Source organism: Anomaloglossus baeobatrachus, chromosome 12 (genome assembly GCF_048569485.1).
Source record: "Anomaloglossus baeobatrachus isolate aAnoBae1 chromosome 12, aAnoBae1.hap1, whole genome shotgun sequence".
NCBI classification, from domain to species: domain Eukaryota; kingdom Metazoa; phylum Chordata; class Amphibia; order Anura; family Aromobatidae; genus Anomaloglossus; species Anomaloglossus baeobatrachus.
The window spans coordinates 142,576,969-142,596,842 of record NC_134364.1 but is presented as its reverse complement, the minus strand read 5'-3'; the positions used below and the strand labels follow the sequence as shown (position 1 = coordinate 142,596,842).

Genomic DNA, 19,874 nt, shown 5'->3' with positions numbered 1-19,874 from the left:
TGCAGGGTAGTGATGTGGTGTCCATGTAGCAGCTGTCAGACGTGAAAAGCCGGGGTGCAGGTAGTATGGTGGGCATATTCGGGGGTAGCTGGATGTAGTCTTACCTTTCTCTGTTGGACATCGGCTTCATGTGTAGCTGGGGGCTGAGGCGATGGGCAGCGCTGACATTGCGCTCCTCACTCAGGTGCCCCCTCTGCAGGACAGAAATGTGATGACATTACCCTTCATCTCTCTGGAGCCTCCATGTAGTGACCGCTGCAGCACACTCACCCTTCTCTTCAGCCGGTGCTTAGATTTCCTCTTCTCTTTGGAGCGTCCTGGCCTCCGGTGCAAGGGGTAGTGGCCAGACTTAACGGTCAGGCCATTCATCCTCTGACTCTTGCCACCGATTATCCCACGACACTGCTCGAAGCCGCACTTACAGAGTTGCTGCAGCAGATGAAAGCATGGATGTCAGATGAGCTGCGAGGCCAAGCTGTGCCCACTGTAACCACGGACTCTGCGCCTCACCTGCTTTTCAGTGTTGAATGAGTGGAAGTTGTAGTCATAGGTCAGCTCGGTGCCGGCGGCCATATCCTTCAGGGCGTACAGTCCGATGCGATACACACCATTCACAGACCTGTGCAATCAATGTGCGTCATGTCATCTCCCATCCATCGCCATAGACTATAGAACACCTCCCCACCGTACCGGCATGCGGATGCCCCACCCTGCTCACCACTTCTGCATCTCGCAGTTGGGATCACAGCTATGGTTGATGAACCGCGCCTCGTTGCCCATGCGGTAGCTATCAATCACCATGCCGCTGTCCAGGCCAAGGCAGTAATGGTCGCTGTGGTTGTGATACTGCTCAATCGTCCGGTTCCTAGGAAAATCTCGCAGTTACTACTACTCCCATCACACAGCCCTCGTGTATGCTTCATAATGTGGACATGGTACCTGAACTCCTGCTCGCTCACCACCTCGCCCAAATACTCAATGATGAACTGCGAGGCTTTCAGTGCCTCCTTGGTGCGGATGCCCCAGCCCTTGCCCTCAGCCCGGAAGCGCTCTAGGCATTGTACCCACTCGTGTCTCTGGATCCGCTGGTTGCTGCACTGCTCTCCACATGGACACGTGTTAGGGGAGCACTCTGCAAAAATCATCCTACCAGGGAAGCAGAGGGACAGCATCAGCACCAGGCTCAGCCCGATCATCCACCCCGAGCCCACCGTTGTCAAAGCCCACCGGTTCAGACAGTCCTCGGCACAGCCCTGCTCCATGTTCTCCGGCATCTTACAATTACAGGTGGTGGCTTCATCTCCTGAGAGCGGCCGCACATCCACATACACATCTGCCGAAAAGGGGGGGAAACACAGGGGTCAGTGAATGCGACTGCGGTACCATGGCCAAGGGTCAAACGCCAAAGGGCATCCCCTCTATGGAGGAGCAGTGTGGGGGTACAGCAGTATGGGGTCACATACAGAGGTCATGCCCTGTTGGGGTGCACTATAGTGGGAGGCTTGCCTACTTACTGGAGCGAATTTTCTTGTACAGCGGGACGTCCGGTTTTTTGTACAACTAGGAGAGAATGTGTGGGAATGTGAGTGATGGAGCACCAGGACTGAACCCCACTGGGCTCTCGACCCCTGCACCTACCTGGTTGTGCTTCCACTGCCATAGGATGTCATACGGCAGCTGGAAGTCGCTTCGCTTATGTCGCAGATATTTCCCTGAAATACAAGATGCAAGATATGTGATATCCTTGCTGCAAGTCTCTTAGGTACCAGATGATAGGATATCTCCTGCCCGCACTGTTGGCGACCGGAGTGTTTATTCCTCTGCCTTCAGTTAGGACTGTTCCCGGCAGCTCCAGTAAGCGCCTGATCTTCTGGGAATCGCCGCTCTCTGGGATGACCTCACTGACTATAACAAAGGCCTCATTGAGAAGAGGTGGCAGCCGGCCAGGAGCGCATGCTGCGGATCGCTGAGACATGGCCAGGAAGAGAAAGAAGGACCACTGCGAGGAAGCACCGTGGGACCACCCCAGAAATGGGCCCCGGTTACACCGCTCAGTACTCAACACTCACCGATGTGGATTGGGGCTGGCAGTAAGCCGTATTCGTGCTCGCGGGGAACATACTCCAGCCTCTCCTTCTTCATCTGGATCAGTCGACTCTTAGGGCTGCAGAAAAAAAACAAAAACGGAAACACAAAATTGACATGCTGACATACGCACTGGCACCAAAAAACGAAGCAAACACACTGACAACACTCCTGCACCAAAATAGGGAACCAACACACTGACACAACACCGATACAACACTCCAGCACCGAAAAATGGAGCAAACACACTGACTCAAAAAATCATCACAACACTACTTGATTACAAGATTGTGATACAGTCTAAAAGGAAAATAACTCCACCTCCAGAGCTGACACATAGGTATAGAGAAGCTGTCACTGAGTACACCCCACCCCACGTGTTACTATGAGTACACCCTGACTCCAGCGCTGACACACTGGTACAGGGAACCAGTCACTATCAGTAGACCCCACCTCCAGGGCTGACAAAGGTACAGAGAGCCTGTCACCATGAGAACACCCCACCTCCAGAGCTGACACAAATGTAGAGAGAACCTGTCACTAGGAGTACACCCCTTCTCCAGGACTGATACAGGGGTAGAGAGAATGCATCACAATGAGCACACCCCACCTCAATGGCTGACACAGGAGTACAGAGAACCTGCCACTGTAAGAACACTCCATTTCAAGGACTGACACATAGGTATAGAGAACCTGTCACTATGAGTACACCCCACCTCCAGAGCCGACACAGGGGTACGGAGAACTTGTCAATGAGTACACCCAACCCTCTAGGGCCGACACAGTGATACCTGTCACTATGAGTACACCCCACCTCCAGAGCTGACACAGGGGTACGGAGAACCTGTCAATGAGTACACCCAAACCTCTAGGGCTGACACAGTGATACCTGTCAATATGAGTACACCCCTCCTCCAAGGCTGATAAGGGTACAGAGAACCTGTCACTTTGAGAACACCTCACCTCCAGGGTTGAGACAGGGATACAGAGAACCTGTCACTATACGTACACCCCACCTCCAGGGCTAACACTGGGTGCAGAGAACCTGTCACTATGAGAATACCCCACCTCCAGGGTTAACAGAGGTACAGGGAAACTGCCAGTATGAGAATACCCCTCCTCCAGGGCTGACACAGGGGTACAGGGAACGTATCGCTATAATAAGACCCCACCTCCTGGGCATACACTAGGGTACAGGGAACCTGTCACTATGAGAAGAACCCACCTCCAGAACTGACACAGAGGTAAAAAGAACCTGTCATTATGAGAAAACCCCACCTCCAGAGCTGACACAGGGGTACACTGAATCTGTCACTATGAGAACACACTACCTCCTGGGTTGACACAGGAGTACAGAGAACCTGTCACTGAGTATACCCCACCTCCAGGGCTGACACAGGGGTACAGAGAACATGTTACTATGAGTAAACCCTACCTACAGGGCTTACACAGTGACACAAGGATACAGGGAACCTATCATTATGAGAAAATCCAGGGCTAAACAGAACCTGTCACTATGATAAGACCCCCACCTCCAGGGCTGACACAGGGGTAAAAAGAACCTGCCACTATGACAAGACCCCACTTCCAGGGCTGACGAGAACCTGTCATTATGAGAAGTCCCCGCCTCCAGGGTTAACCCAGCGGTACAGAGAACCTGTCAATATGAGAAGAACCTGCTTCCAGAGCTGACAAAGGGTTATAGAGAACCTATTACTATGAGTACACCCCACCTCCAGAACTGACACAGGGTTGAAGAGAACCTGTCACTATGAGAACCCCTCAACTCCAGGCCTGACACAGGGGTACAGAGAACCTGTCACTATGAGACCACCTCACCTCTAGGGCTGACACAGTTGTGAAGAGAAAATGTCACTATGAGAACACCTGACCTGCATGGCTGCCAAAGGGGTGAAGAGAACTTGTCACTAAGAGAACACCCCACCCTTAGGGCTGACAAAGAGGTACAGAGAACCTGTCCCAATGAGTACACCCCACCTCCAGGGCTGACACAGTGGTACAGAGAACCTGTCATTATGAGAAAACCCAACCTCCAGAGCAGACACCTATTAGTATGAAAACACCATACCCCCAGGGATGACACAGGGGTGAAGGGAACCTGTCACTATGAGAACACCCCATTTCCAGGGCTGACACAGGGGTACAGGTAACCTGTCACTAGGAATACACCACACCACCAGTACTGACACAGTGACACAGGGGTACAGAGAACCTGTCATTATGAGAAAACCTCACGTCCAGGGCTGACAAGGGCACAGAGAGCCTGTCACTTTGAGAACACCCTACCTCTAGGGCTGACACAGGGGTACAGAACACCTGTCACTATGAGAACACCCCTACCTCCAGGGCTGACACAAGGGTACAGAGAACCAGTCACTGTGAGAAGACCCCGCCTCCAGGGCTGACACAGAGGTACAGACAACCTATCACTATGAGAACACCCCATCTCCAGGGCTGACACAAGGATACAGAGAACCTGTCACTATGAGAACACCCCCACTTCTAGGGCTGTCACAGGGGTACAAAAGAACATGTCACTGTGAGTACACCCCAACTCCAGGGATAACATACGAGTACAGGGAACCTGTCACTATGAGTACACCCAACCTTCAGGGCTGACACTGGGTATAAAGAACCTGTCACTATGAGAAGCCCCCCCCCGAGCCTGACACCGGGGTAAAGAGAACCTGTCATTATGAGAAAACCCCACCGCAAGGGCTAAAAAAAGGGGTAAGGGTACTTTCACACTTGCGGGGTTTTTTTTTGGCGCAATCCTCTGTCTTGGGAAACAGCGAAATCCGTTAACAGATTCCGCTGTTTCCCATAGACTTGCATTGATGACGGATTGTGCCAAAAGTACCCGCGTTGCTTCCGTTGGCCGACGCCCCGTTGCTTCCACCGAGCGGAAGCAACGCTGAATGTAACGTTAAATGCCTAATGGACGCCAAACGGATGCAATGGTCCGTTATTTCACAGGAATCAGCTAACTGATTACTGTGAAATAACGGATCTGTTGCATCCATTGACACCACAAAAATAACGAATGCGTCAAAACGACGCAGCAACGGACCCAGCGGATTTCGCCCAACGCAAGTGCGAAACTAGCCTAAAAAAGAGAACTTGTCACTATGCGAAGACCCCGCCTCCAGGGTTGTCACAGGGGTAAGGAGAACCTGTCAATATGAGAAGACCACAGCTCCAGGGCTGACAAGGGGTGAAGAGGACCTGCCACTATGAGAAGATATCACCTCCAAGGCTGACATAGGGTTACAGGGAACCTGTCAGTATGAGTACACCCCTCCAGGGCTGACAGTAGGGTACTGAGAACCTCTCATTATGAGTACACCACCTCCAGGGCTGACACAGGGGTACAGAGAAAGTTACTATGAGTAAACCCTACCTACAAGGCAGACACAGTGACAAAGGGGTACAGAGAACCTGTCATCATGAGAAAATCCCACCTCCAGAGCTGACACAGGGGTAAAGAGAACATGTTACTATGAGTACATACATGTCACTGTGACAAGACCCCCACCTCCAGGGCTGACGAGAACCTGTCATTATGAAAAGACCCCACCTCCAGGGTTGACACAGGGGTACAGAGAACCTGCCAGTATGAGAAGACCTAACCTCCAGTGCTCACAAGGCGGTACAGAGAACCTGTCCCTATGAGAAGAACCTGCTTCCACAGCTGACACAGGGTTATAAACAACCTGTTACTATGAGTACACCCCAACTCCAGGGCTGACACAGGGGTACAGAGAACGTGTTACTATGAGTAAACCCTACCTACAGGGCTGACACAGTGACACAGGGAACCTGTCATTATGAGAAAACCCCACCTCCAGGGCTGACGAGAACCTGTCACTAGGATAAGACCCCCACCTCCAGGGCTGACACAGGGGTAAAGAGAAACTATTACTATGAGTACACCCCACCTCCAGGGCTGACACAGCAACACAGGGGTACTGAGAGCCTGTCATTATGAGAAAAACCCACCTCCACGGCTGACATATGAGTAAAAAGAACCTGTTACTATGAGAACCCCTCACCTGCAGGGCTGACACAGGGGTACAGAGAACCTGTCACTATGAGTACACCCCACCTCCAGGGCTGACACAGGGGTACACAGAACCTGTCGCTATGAAAACACCCCACTAACAGGGCTGAGAATGTGACAAAGGGGTACAGAGAACCTATCACTATGAGAACCCCTCACCTGCAGGGCTGACACAGTGATACACAGAACCAGTCACTATGAAAACACTGCACCAACAGGGCTGACACAGGGTTACGGAGATCCTGTCACTAAGAACAGACCACACCTCCTAAGCTAACACAGGGGTACAGGGAACCTGTCACTTTGAGAAGACCCCCTCCAGGGCTGAAAGGGGTGAAGAGAACCTGTAACTATGAGTACACCCCAACTCCAGGGCTGACACAGGGGTGAAAAAAAAAACTGTCCCTATGAAAACACCCCACCCTCAGGGCTAACAAAGAGGTACAGAGAACCTGTCCCAATGAGTACACCGCACCTCCAGGACTGACACAGGGACACAGGGGTACAAAGAACCTGTCATTATGAGAAAACCCCACCTCCAGGGCTGACACAGGGGTAAAGAGAACCTGTCACTATGAGAACATCATATCTCCAGTGCTGACACAGGGGTAAAGAGAGCATGTTACTATGAGTACACCCCACCTCCAGGGCTGACACAGGGGTAAAAAGAACCTGTCACTGAGTACACCCCACCTCCAGAGCTAACACAGGTGAAAAAGGAACCTGTCACTATGAGATCACCCTACCTCCAGGGCTGAAACAGGGGTACAGTGTATCTGTCACTATGAGTGCACCCCACCTCCAGGGCTGACACAGGGGTACAGAGAACCTGTCACTATCAGTATACCCCACCTCCAGGGCTGACAAAGGAGTCAAGAAAACTTGGTGAAGTAGAGCTCTGCTTGGAGACATTACTCACTCAGTGGTTTTATACACATCAGAGAAGAGGCCGGCTTTTTGAAACTTCTTCTTGGGCAGACGAGCAACCTTCTTCTCTCGCTGCACCAGTGGTGTTAGGTGACAGGACCGACTGATGTCACACAATTCACGGCTTGTGTCAGCATTGTGACTGGAGGAGTCGCCTCCAAGGAGCAGGTCGGCCGCACTGCAAAGGATGAAGGAGGCACAAAGTCACCGACCGGATCAATCACCCAACCCTCCAATGAGTATGGCCAGACAGAGGGGAATGCTATACACACAACCTGCTGGTGGTGTCTGGGTCCTCTTCAATTTTCTGCCTTTTCTTCCCTGTTTTCTCCAGTTCATAGTGCTTCCTCTTCCAGCCTCGGCAATGCTCACTCTCCAGACTCCCACCTTGTACTACGGCCTCAATGACATCAGTAACTGTGTCTGCTCGCTCACTGAGGGTGCGGGAGACCAGCTGCAGAGGAAGCCCATCCTGCAGGGGGTATTTGCGGGGTCTCCCTGGCCGCCTCTTTACTATGTTGTTTCCAGTTCGGGACTGTCTTTGCAGCTTCTTGGCTTTTAGGATCTTATTGACATGGTCCAGGTTCTTCTTGGAGGTCAGGATCCGGTTGTAGTTGTACATTCTCCGTGCCTGCTTGTGTATGGCCTCCACCACACTCCTTTTTAAGCTGTGGGTGGAGTAGCTACTGGGCAGCCGATTAGAGGACACCCCCAGGCTGTCTATTTGGGATTCTCGGGGCCCGGGGTCTGACTTAGCCTGGCTCTTCTCCCGGTTAAGTACGCTAGCTGGGCTGGAGGAGGGAGACACAAAGGTGTTGGCGGTGAGGACTATGTCCACCTCCTTCCCCAGTGCATTCTGCTTCTCTCCACAGTCGTTCCTGTGCAGCAGGCCGTCCACCGATTCTTCACCTGCGGAGCCATGCCTCACCGTTCGCAAAGGAACCCCCGTAACTGGAAGAACAATGTTAAACCTGTTACATAGGAGGAGCCACACAGACCCCAACCACAGCTTGCATATTTTGGGGCAGAGCTCCTTACAGATCCGGTTTCTTCTCACCTCCTCTAGTGGTCTCATGGATGCCATCCCTGGTCTTTTAGGTTGGGGTCTTGTCACATGTGGTCTCTGATGCCATCACATGAGACAAGATGTCACCCCTAAAAGACGGGTGAACAGAGGTCGCCATTTCCATGGAACATTGACTCCCCATGGACAGGAGGGTTGCTGCGCTCCTAAAATGTAACTTGCTGTGGAGGCTCTAGTTGGCCTTTCATCTCTGGCCAAGTAGAGCCTCGTCAGCACAGAGACGCCTTCACGCCCAATATGCAATGCATATCACCGTATGCACAATAAAGGCTAAGCAAACTTCTCACAGATTGTTTTGGGTTTTTTTTACATCTCACCATTATCAAGACCTATGCTTGCCGTCGGTGAATGAAAACAGAGGTAGGACTGCATCTTGCTCTCGTCCTGCGTCAGTGCAAGCAGCAGCACAATCCAATGTGGAGCCCCAGTCACTGACAACAGGCAGAAGCTTTGAATATAGGGAGCCGTTGTGACAAAATCTGGAGTGCCGGGTAGTCCCTGGTCTTCTCCTGCCAGGTGGTTACGTACCTAAGCATGCAGTACTCTCTGACGTGCTCCGCCTTCTGGGAGGACTACAAGCTAACCGCTCTGGCGTCCTCAGACTGCGCTCTTGACAAGCTGAAAAATGATGAGATTATTACATGTGACGATCACCACAAACAATACTTGGTCCCCTGGGATAGTGTCAGTGCCAGGAGGAAGGACTGTGGGACCGGGACCACAAGTGCAGGCGATTTTTTTCCCCCCCTATGTACCGTTACCTGATTGGGACGGAGGGCTCTCCTTCCTCAGTGACTTGCTGTCTGAGAATAAGGAGAGGGCAATCACTTAGCGCTTTGCGGCCGGCACCGGCTGACAGTCCGCCCCCGGCAGCTCCCCATCGCACTGGTGAAGAGGTTGGTGTGCTCTTCGCTGCTGGGGGTCTCTGATACAGCAGTGTGATTACTGAGCGAGAGGCCGGCAGAACCGCTGCAACAATCAATTTGTAATGAAGTCTGAAGTCCGAGAGCCAATGAGCCAGACTCTGGGGCCTCTCTGCGGAGCCAAGGCTCGTCTCTGCTCATTAACCCTTTGGAAGGCGTCATGTGACTACATGGTAAGTGGCACCGGTGCTTGTCCGGTCTGTGTTTGTACCTATCGGTGATATTGTCTTTCCCAAATCTGTAACGTTTTAAGGGACTCCAGCACAGTCCCCTGGGAGAGCTGACCCCGGCCAGAGGATCCATGGGGAGCGGCTGCTGCTCAAAGCGGTGCTCTCGGTGCTTGTGGCGATGCGGTGCTTGTGCTCCACCATCCAACTGTATGCCATGTCTGCGGGGACGCTGGGGTAGGTGCCCACTGGCAGGAGTGGGGTGTGACTGGTAGTCAGGAAGGCTTCCTGCCGCAGCAGCTTGTGTTTCTTCTTATGGTACTTGGCAGGGTTAAGTAACAGATGACCTGTGTGCATATAAGATGGGGGGGTGCAGAGGTGCGGTAAATGAGGGGGATGGCGGGGGAGGATAAATAGTGGGAGGATACCGTCCATAATAACTTAAGCCAATGGGGCAGCAGTCAGAGGGGAGGGGGAGTAAGGCATGCTGTACGAGGGGTAAAAGCCGGTGCTGGAGAGTGGGAAGCCCAGGCTGTGCATAAACGGCATTTCAGACATGGTCTCCCGCATTTTGGGTGGCCGCCCCCTTTTCTTTTTTAAATCCGGTTTTCGGATGTAGTGCAAAGGCTCCAGAGGAAAACGTTGGGTGGCTGTAAAAGCTATTGAAATTGAGGCGGAAAATGGTGGGGAGCAAATCCCTCGGAATGAAGTGATGGCTGCGATGGGTAATGTGAAGCTCGCTCAGGTGAGCAATGATTTCCTCCAGCTCGGCCAGGAAGTCCGGGTCCTGGCGGCTGCGCAGCTGCGGGTACTTCTTTTTTCGCTTCCTCTTCTGCCTCTTGATTTTGTCGTAGGCCATGAAGTCGTAGCTCCGGTGTTTGCACTTGTGCTTGTGCTTCTCCTTGAGGTTGCCAAGAACAGTTGACGCCTCCGGAGCGATGAGCGAGATGTGCTCAAATGAATGTCTCTTCTTTTTTTTGGGCGCAAAACTTCTCAGCACGGTCCGACGTGCTGTTGTTGTCCGTCCCGATGCCGCTGTCACTGGGGATGGTCTCGTCACTGTGAGACTCGCTGATGGGCGAGGACGTCGCCTCCTTCAGAGATGTCATCTCACTCAAGTGAGACGGAGAGTTTGGTAGTAATGTCGGAGGAGACAGCTGCCGAGAATCCTTGGAAGCTTTTCTCATGGCGAGTGTCTGGAGAAAAGAACTGTGCCGAGAGGTGATGTGAGCATACGGCACTGGGCTGGGCTCTAGAAAGCTGGCATCACTGCCCAATGGGACTTTGGTCGTCACTACACCAGAAGAGAAAGCATTAACCGGAGAAGGGAAGGCTTGGGCGCTGGACAGGGCCGGAGACATTACGGGTGACACCATGGACTCTGGCTCACTAGTGGTGCTCCTGGCCATAATACATTCAGCAGTTGCCTTTGGCTTCCGGCCTCGCCTCTTTCCGATGTAGATGGTTCCTTTTTTGCTGACATTTATTTGCTGGCCCAGCTTGGAGCTGAAGGTGGCGGCCAGTGTGGAGACTGGTCCTGGCATCTTGGCTTGTACCTTCCCCTTGTAGCTTTGGTCAGAGCTGGCAGATAGGATCTGACTCAGGAGCTTCTTCCTCTTGATGGTTTTTCATCTTATTTATCTTTCGTATAATGGTTTTCATGAGCTGCCCATTATTCCCTCCGTGCAGATTTCTTGTCTGGCTCACCACATGTACTCCCCACTTTGTAGGGGTCTTCAGTGGGGTGCACTTTGCGTTGCAGGGGGTCTTCATTTGGCTTCCGATTACTTTCACTGTCAGTTCGCTTTGGATTATCAGTGACCAGAAAAGGAGCGACAGAGAGCACAGGAGGAGCCCGCAGTGGAGGGGCCGTGTCCCTTCTGGGCCTTCCTCTCTTCCGTGGAAATAGCGGCCTGGAGAGCTTGGCTTTCAGAGCCGGCATCTCTATTTCGGGCTGCAGAATGGGAGGACCCGGCTCGTCTCTACACTGTGAGGAAACAACTTTAAAGGATGGAATTTTTAGGGCTCTTTTGGGGGGACCATCGAGATGCGGCATGTCTTTATTCTTTGGCTTTCCTCGGTTGGGCTTCTCGGGTGAAGGGTGTACCATGTTGTAGCTCCGTAAAGTGCCATGTAGCCTTGCAGGACTCCTTGCGGGCATCCTTGGTAGCAGCATGGTTGGAAGTGCTTTGTTTGGACATTGTGGACTTCTGTACTTTACTTATGAATGCCGCTCTGCCCCCACCTTTGTCCAGCCGCCCAGTTGATGATTACGTGGGTCCTTGGGGGAATGGATGTTTTTGGTGGGTGCTTTAGTCCACCGGGGCTTCTTGCCTTTTCGTTTTCTAAAGTGTTTTGCTGGCGGGTTGCTGATGGCCCCAGCAGGTTGGACACTGGAGCTCGGCTGTTCGGTCAGGCTGGTAATTTTTTATCAGCTGCTTTTTCCTAAGCAAACTGGCAAAGCTGACAACAGAGGGGTCTGACTTATGAGTCGCAGGCTGCACGCGCTGGGTGGGCTTTTTGGCCGACATGCCATGGTCCGGAGGGCAGGCGGCTACTTACTTTCACCTCCTTACCGGGTTTACTATGCTTGTGTGACAAGTCCGGCGAGTGCTGAGTGGTTCCTAGACATGGTAAAGTGTCCGATGTAAACGAGCGTTTGTAACTTGGCTCATCAATACATTCCACGTGTGACGTGTCGGGGGGGGGGGGGGGGGGGGGGGGGGTGATAAGTGCAATGAACTAGAAGGGGCCTGGACAGCAGTCACATTTGAGCTCCTGCTGCAGGGTGTCAGAGGCAGGACTCCTTCACAGACGGCACTGAGAGGAGGCACGGTGGTGGGAGCATCAGATGCATTTCCCTTCCTGTAGTCCAATGAAGCGCAATATGCAGGACACAGCTTCTCCTGCAGGTCGGAGACGCCTTTCTCAGGGGGCGCACATGTCCTAGAATTTTCTGGGACACTCTCCTTAGCTTGTCGTACACTAGTATGCTGTAACACTGGGCTGGTCTTTTTGTCGAGGTGGTCACTAGGTAGTGTAGAAGACTTTCCGACTGAAGCAGAGTCCGTGGGCAGCATTCCCTGCTCAGTGGGTTACTAGGTCGCCCTGAGCGGACGCGGACTGCTTTTTGGCTCTAATTTTGGAAGACTTAGAAGGTGGGCAGGTGGCGATGAGCTGGGCGAGCTTCTCAGTAACACTGGTGGCTGTGCCATTTACCACAACCCTGTCTTTTAAGTCAGGGTCTCTGTTACTGATGAGTCCCGGTGACGGTGCTTTATGCTCAGGTACTTCGGAGTGCAAAGGTGAAGGATTCTTGGAGCATGATTTCTTTTCCTCCGGCTGGACATGTAAACACTCTTCCACGAGGTCAGCAGGAACTTGGCTGTCTCTAGACTCCATCACTTTGGAAGAATTCTAAAAGACACAAAGGGTAAAAGTAAGGTCAGAAGGAGGACAAACAAGGGGGATATGTTAGAATGGGTTCAATAGTCCTAAGTAAATGCCTGGGTCCTGACATAAGACTAATCAGAGTAAGCATGTCTGCTGGGTACCTAGGGGACAACAAGACCAGCTGGCTTTTCTCTTGAAGCCTCCGACTATCAGGCATCATGGACGGCTTTCATGGCAGTACACCTCACCACGCTGTTGGTTCAAAGCTATGACGGAGGCAACTTTTAGTACTGATCTGCCACAATCAGCTGTCTGGCTTTTGTGTACCCACTGAACCCTGCACAAGAATGCAACTGCTGCTATAGAGAGCCTGGGCACGGTGCCAGCTGCCGTCTCCTCCCGCCCTGCACACTGGCCTGAGCACAACTTGCGGCTGCACAATCCCAGAATCCACCAGCAAACATCCTAATGACTCCACTAACAGCGGCAGCAGCCAGAAAATCACATCACGGACATCTCTCTACTTCATCAATGCAAATCACAGCAAGAGCAGCAGAGGCATGGCTGACAACAGAAAAAAGGAGGGGGGTGGCGTGCCGGGGGTGAGCGCGCGCGCAGGAGGGTGGCGTGCCGGGGGTGAGCGCGCGCGCAGGAGGTGGCGTGCCGGGGGTGAGCGCGCGCGCAGGAGGTGGCGTGCCGGGGGTGAGCGCGCGCGCGCAGGAGGTGGCGTGCCGGGGGTGAGCGCGCGCGCGCGCACAGGAGGGTGGCGTGCCGGGGGTGAGCGCGCTCGCGCGCGCACAGGAGGTGGCGTGCCGGGGGTGAGCGCGCGCGCAGCGCGCGCACAGGAGGTGGCGTGCCGGGGGGTGAGCGCGCGCGCGCGCGCACAGGAGGTGGCGTGCCGGGGGTGAGCGCGCGCGCACAGGAGGTGGCGTGCCGGGGGTGAGCGCGCGCGCACAGGAGGTGGCGTGCCGGGGGGTGAGGCGCGCGCACAGGAGGGTGGCGTGCCGGGGGTGAGCGCGCGCACAGGAGGTGGCGTGCCGGGGGTGAGCGCGCGCGCGCAGGAGGTGGCGTTGCCGGGGGGTGAGCGCGCGCGCAGGAGGTTGGCGTGCCGGGGGGTGAGCGCGCGCGCAGGAGGTGGCGTGCCGGGGGTGAGCGCGCGCGCAGGAGGTGGCGTGCCGGGGGTGAGCGCGCGCGCGCAGGAGGTGGCGTGCCGGGGGTGAGCGCGCGCGCGCAGGAGGTGGCGTTGCCGGGGGTGAGCGCGCGCGCGCAGGAGGTGGCGTGCCGGGGGTGAGCGCGCGCGCGCAGGAGGTGGCGTGCCGGGGGTGAGCGCGCGCGCGCGCAGGAGGTGGCGTTGCCGGGGGTGAGCGCGCGCGCGCAGGAGGGTGCGTGCCGGGGGTGAGCGCGCGCGCGGCAGGAGGTGGCGTGCCGGGGGTGAGCGCGCGCTGCGCGCAGGAGGTGGCGTGCCGGGGGGTGAGCGCGCGCGCGCAGGAGGTGGCGTGCCGGGGGTGAGCGCGCGCGCGCAGGAGGTGGCGTGCCGGGGGTGAGCGCGCGCGCGCAGGAGGTGGCGTGCCGGGGGTGAGCGCGCGCGCGCGCACAGGAGGTGGCGTGCCGGGGGTGAGCGCGCGCGCGGCGCACGCACAGGAGGTGGCGTTGCCGGGGGTGAGCGCGCGCACAGGAGGTGGCGTGCCGGGGGTGAGCGCGCGCGCAGGAGGTGGCGTGCCGGGGGTGAGCGCGCGCGCAGGAGGGTGGCGTGCCGGGGGTGAGCGCGCGCGCAGGAGGTGGCGTGCCGGGGGTGAGCGCGCGCGCAGGAGGTGGCGTGCCGGGGGTGAGCGCGCGCGCACAGGAGGTGGCGTGCCGGGGGGTGAGCGCGCGCAGGAGGTGGCGTGCCGGGGGTGAGCGCGCCGCGCGCACAGGAGGTGGCGTGCCGGGGGTGAGCGCGCGCGCGCGCACAGGAGGTGGCGTGGCCGGGGGTGAGCGCGCGCGCGCGCACAGGAGGTGGCGTGCCGGGGGTGAGCGCGCGCGCGCGCACAGGAGGTGGCGTGCCGGGGGTGAGCGCGCGCGCGCGCACAGGAGGTGGCGTGCCGGGGGTGAGCGCGCGCGCGCGCACAGGAGGTGGCGTGCCGGGGGGTGAGCGCGCGCGCGGCGCACAGGAGGTGGCGTGCCGGGGGTGAGCGCGCGCGCGCGCACAGGAGGTGGCGTTGCCGGGGGTGAGCGCGCGCGCGCGCACAGGAGGTGGCGTGCCGGGGGGTGAGCGCGCGCGCGCGCACAGGAGGTGGCGTGCCGGGGGTGAGCGCGCGCGCGCGCGCACAGGAGGTGGCGTGCCGGGGGTGAGCGCGCGCGCGCGCACAGGAGGTGGCGTGCCGGGGGGTGAGCGCGCACGCGCGCACAGGAGGTGGCGTGCCGGGGGTGAGCGCGCACGCGCGCACAGGAGGGTGGCGTGCCGGGGGTGAGCGCGCGCACAGGAGGTGGCGTGCCGGGGGGTGAGCGCCGCGCACAGGAGGTGGCGTGCCGGGGGGTGAGCGCGCGCGCGCACGCACAGGAGGTGGCGTGCCGGGGGTGAGCGCGCGCGCACAGGAGGTTGGCGTGCCGGGGGTGAGCGCGCGCGCGCGCACAGGAGGTGGCGTGCCGGGGGTGAGCGCGCAGCGCGCACAGGAGGTGGCGTGCCGGGGGTGAGCGCGCGCGCGCACAGGAAGGTGGCGTGCCGGGGGTGAGCGCGCGCGCGCAGGAGGTGGCGTGCCGGGGGTGAGCGCGCGCGCGCAGGAGGTGGCGTGCCGGGGGTGAGCGCGCGCCGCGCAGGAGGTGGGCGTGCCGGGGGGTGAGCGCGCGCGCGCAGGAGGTGGCGTGCCGGGGGTGAGCGCGCGCGCGCGCAGGAGGTGGCGTGCCGGGGGTGAGCGCGCGCGCGCGCACAGGAGGTGGCGTGCCGGGGGGTGAGCGCGCGCGCGCGCAGGAGGTGGCGTGCCGGGGGTGAGCGCGCGCCGCGGCAGGAGGTGGCGTGCCGGGGGTGAGCGCGCGCGCGCGCACAGGAGGTGGCGTGCCGGGGGGTGAGCGCGCGCAGGCGCGCGCACAGGAGGTGGCGTGCCGGGGGTGAGCGCGCGCGCGCGCGCACAGGAAGGTGGCGTGCCGGGGGTGAGCGCGCGCGCGCGCGCACAGGAGGTGGCGTGCCGGGGGTGAGCGCGCGCCGCGCGCACAGGAGGTGGCGTGCCGGGGGTGAGCGCGCGGCGCGCGCGCACAGGAGGTGGCGTGCCGGGGGGTGAGCGCGCGCGCACAGGAGGTGGCGTGCCGGGGGTGAGGCGCGCGCGCGCGCACAGGAGGTGGCGTGCCGGGGGTGAGCGCGCGCGCGCGCACAGGAGGTGGCGTGCCGGGGGTGAGCGCGCGCCGCGCGCACAGGAGGTGGCGTGCCGGGGGTGAGCGCGCGCGCGCGCGCGCCGCGCACAGGAGGTGGCGTGCCGGGGGTGAGCGCGCGCGCGCGCACAGGAGGTGGCGTGCCGGGGGTGAGCGCGCGCGCGCGCGCACAGGAGGTGGCGTGCCGGGGGGTGAGCGCGCGCGCCACAGGAGGTGGCGTGCCGGGGGGTGAGCGCGCGCGCGCACAGGAGGTGGCGTGCCGGGGGGTGAGCGCGCGCGCCGCACAGGAGGTGGCGTGCCGGGGGTGAGCGCGCGCACAGGAGGTGGCGTGCCGGGGGGTGAGCGCGCGCACAGGAGGTGGCGTGCCGGGGGTGAGCGCGCGCACAGGAGGTGGCGTGCCGGGGGTGAGCGCGCGCACCAGGAGGTGGCGTGCCGGGGTGAGCGCGCGCGCGCGCGCAGGAGGTGGCGTGCCGGGGTGAGCGCGCGCGCACAGGAGGTGGCGTGCCGGGGGTGAGCGCGCGCGCGCGCGCACAGGAGGTGGCGTGCCGGGGGTGAGCGCGCGCGCCGCGCAGGAGGTGGCGTGCCGGGGGTGAGCGCGCGCGGCGCGCAGGAGGTGGCGTGCCGGGGGTGAGCGCGCGCGCGCGCAGGAGGTGGCGTGCCGGGGGTGAGCGCGCGCGCGCAGGAGGTGGCGTGCCGGGGGTGAGCGCGCGCGCGCACAGGAGGTGGCGTGCCGGGGGTGAGCGCGCGCGCGCACAGGAGGTGGCGTGCCGGGGGGTGAGCGCGCGCGCGCACAGGAGGTGGCGTGCCGGGGGTGAGCGCGCGCGCGCACAGGAGGTGGCGTGCCGGGGGTGAGCGCGCGCGCGCAGAGGAGGTCGCGTGCCGGGGGTGAGCGCGCGCGCAGAGGAGGTCGCGTGCTGGGGCGTGAGCGCGCAGAGGAGGTCGCGTGCTGGGGCGTGAGCGCACAGAGGAGGTCGCGTGCTGGGGCGTGAGCGCACAGAGGAGGTCGCGTGCTGGGGCGTGAGCGCACAGAGGAGGTCGCGTGCTGGGGCGTGAGCGCACAGAGGAGGTCGCGTGCTGGGGCGTGAGCGCACAGAGGAGGTCGCGTGCTGGGGCGTGAGCGCACAGAGGAGGTCGCGTGCTGGGGCGTGAGCGCACAGAGGAGGTCGCGTGCTGGGGCGTGAGCGCACAGAGGAGGTCGCGTGCTGGGCGTGAGCGCACAGAGGAGGTCGCGTGCTGGGGCGTGAGCGCACAGAGGAGGTCGCGTGCTGGGGCGTGAGCGCACAGAGGAGGTCGCGTGCTGGGGCCGTGAGCGCACAGAGGAGGTCGCGTGCTGGGGCGTGAGCGCACAGAGGAGGTCGCGTGCTGGGGCGTGAGCGCACAGAGGAGGTCGCGTGCTGGGGCGTGAGCGCACAGAGGAGGTCGCGTGCTGGGGCGTGAGCGCACAGAGGAGGTCGCGTGCTGGGGCGTGAGCGCACAGAGGAGGTCGCGTGCTGGGGCGTGAGCGCACAGAGGAGGTCCGCGTGCTGGGGCGTGAGCGCACAGAGGAGGTCGCGTGCTGGGGGCGTGAGCGCACAGAGGAGGTCGCGTGCTGGGGGCGTGAGCGCACAGAGGAGGTCGCGTGCTGGGGCGTGAGCGCACAGAGGAGGTCGCGTGCTGGGGCGTGAGCGCACAGAGGAGGTCCGCGTGCTGGGGCGTGAGCGCACAGAGGAGGTCGCGTGCTGGGGGCGTGAGCGCACAGAGGAGGTCGCGTGCTGGGGCGTGAGCGCACAGAGGAGGTCGCGTGCTGGGGCCGTGAGCGCACAGAGGAGGTCGCGTGCTGGGGCGTGAGCGCACAGAGGAGGTCGCGTGCTGGGGCGTGGAGCGCACAGAGGAGGTCGCGTGCTGGGGCGTGAGCGCACAGAGGAGGTCGCGTGCTGGGGCCGTGAGCGCACAGAGGAGGTCGCGTGCTGGGGCGTGAGCGCACAGAGGAGGTCGCGTGGCTGGGGCGTGAGCGCACAGAGGAGGTCGCGTGCTGGGGCGTGAGCGCACAGAGGGAGGTCGCGTGCTGGGGCGTGAGCGCACAGAGGAGGTCGCGTGCTGGGGCGTGAGCGCACAGAGGAGGTCGCGTGCTGGGGCGTGAGCGCACAGAGGAGGTCGCGTGCTGGGGCGTGAGCGCACAGAGGAGGTCGCGTGCTGGGGCGTGAGCGCACAGAGGAGGTCGCGTGCTGGGGCGTGAGCGCACAGAGGAGGTCGCTTGCTGGGGCGTGAGCGCACAGAGGAGGTCGCGTGCCTGGGGCGTGAGCGCACAGAGGAGGTCGCGTGCTGGGGCGTGAGCGCACAGAGGATTTTGGGGCCAAGTAATGAGAGCACACAGAGGATATCGGAGCTGGGTGATCCGAGCACATGGAGGATATCGGGGCTGGGTGATGCGAGCACATGGAGGATATCGGGGCTGGGTGATGCGAGCACATGGAGGATATCGGCGCTGGGTGATGCGAGCACATGGAGGATATCGGGGCTAAGTAATGAGCACACACAGAGGATATTGGAGCTGGGTGATGGGAGCACACGAAGGATCTGGGAGATGGGAGCACACAGAGGATATTGGAGCTGGGAGATGGGAGCACACAGAGGATATTGGAGCTGGGAGATGGGAGCACACAGAGGATATTGGAGCTGGGTGATGGGAGCAAACAGAGGATATTGGAGCTGGGAGATGGGAGCACACGGAGGATATTGGAGCTGGGTGATGGGAGCACACGGAGGATATTGGAGCTGGGTGATGGGAGCACACGGAGGATATTGGAGCTGGGTGATGGGAGCACACGGAGGATATTGGAGCTGGGTGATGGGAGCACACGGAGGATATTGGAGCTGGGTGATGGGAGCACATGGAGGATATTGGAGCTGGGTGATGGGAAGCACACGGAGGATATTGGAGCTGGGTGATGGGAGCACATGGAGGATATTGGAGCTGGGTGATGGGAGCACACGGAGGATATTGGAGCTGGGTGATGGGAGCACATGGAGGATATTGGAGCTGGGAGATGGGAGCACACAGAGGATTTTGGAGCTGGGTGATGGGAGCACACGGAGGATATTGGAGCTGGGTGATGGGAGCACACGGAGGATATTGGAGCTGGGTGATGGGAGCACATGGAGGATATTGGAGCTGGGTGATGGGAGCACACGGAGGATATTGGAGCTGGGTGATGGGAGCACATGGAGGATATTGGAGCTGGGTGATGGGAGCACACGGAGGATATTGGAGCTGGGAGATGGGAGCACACAGAGGATATTGGAGCTGGGAGATGGGAGCACACGGAGGATATTGGAGCTGGGAGATGGGAGCACACAGAGGATTTTGGAGCTGGGTGATGGGAGCACACGGAGGATATTGGAGCTGGGTGATGGGAGCACACGGAGGATATTGGAGCTGGGTGATGGGAGGCACACGGAGGATATTGGAGCTGGGTGATGGGAGCACATGGAGGATATTGGAGCTGGGTGATGGGAGCACATGGAGGATATTGGAGCTGGGTGATGGGAGCACACGGAGGATATTGGAGCTGGGAGATGGGAGCACACAGAGGATATTGGAGCTGGGAGATGGGAGCACACGGAGGATATTGGAGCTGGGAGATGGGAGCACACAGAGGATATTGGAGCTGGGTGATGGGAGCACACGGAGGATATCGGGGATGGGCGAGGAGAGTGTGCAGAGAATACCGGGTGTTGGGCGACGACTAAATGGATCAGATTAAGTCTATGTAACAATATAATCAGCACATAAAAAGCTTTTCCGTCACTTCTAAAGCCTAATTTCAATGTGTCGTCTGAAAAACCTCCTGCCTGCATCCCCGAATTAGGTCAGCCGTCACCATGGAAAACCA

The 19,874-nt window shown here is 59.4% G+C and overlaps 1 protein-coding gene across 1 annotated transcript in view; it reads right to left on the bottom strand.

The window, feature by feature from the left end:
* The window catches only part of ASH1L (ASH1 like histone lysine methyltransferase), a 37,744-nt gene extending 25,065 nt beyond the window's left edge, over window positions 1-12,679 (bottom strand). Inside the window, 28 exon segments of the mRNA XM_075330140.1 lie at window positions 105-193; window positions 271-429; window positions 511-619; window positions 719-865; window positions 940-1,146; window positions 1,228-1,333; window positions 1,515-1,560; window positions 1,639-1,712; window positions 2,070-2,164; window positions 7,086-7,271; window positions 7,369-8,044; window positions 8,706-8,795; window positions 8,939-8,999; window positions 9,001-9,042; window positions 9,044-9,453; window positions 9,456-9,636; window positions 9,638-9,723; window positions 9,726-9,906; window positions 9,908-10,243; window positions 10,245-10,895; window positions 10,897-10,944; window positions 10,946-11,404; window positions 11,406-11,543; window positions 11,546-11,695; window positions 11,697-11,795; window positions 11,797-11,991; window positions 11,994-12,344; window positions 12,346-12,679. Coding sequence (XP_075186255.1) covers window positions 105-193; window positions 271-429; window positions 511-619; window positions 719-865; window positions 940-1,146; window positions 1,228-1,333; window positions 1,515-1,560; window positions 1,639-1,712; window positions 2,070-2,164; window positions 7,086-7,271; window positions 7,369-8,044; window positions 8,706-8,795; window positions 8,939-8,999; window positions 9,001-9,042; window positions 9,044-9,453; window positions 9,456-9,636; window positions 9,638-9,723; window positions 9,726-9,906; window positions 9,908-10,243; window positions 10,245-10,895; window positions 10,897-10,944; window positions 10,946-11,404; window positions 11,406-11,543; window positions 11,546-11,695; window positions 11,697-11,795; window positions 11,797-11,991; window positions 11,994-12,344; window positions 12,346-12,669 — 5,696 coding nt within the window. The 5' untranslated portion in view covers window positions 12,670-12,679.
* Window positions 12,680-19,874: the final 7,195 nt, after the last annotated feature.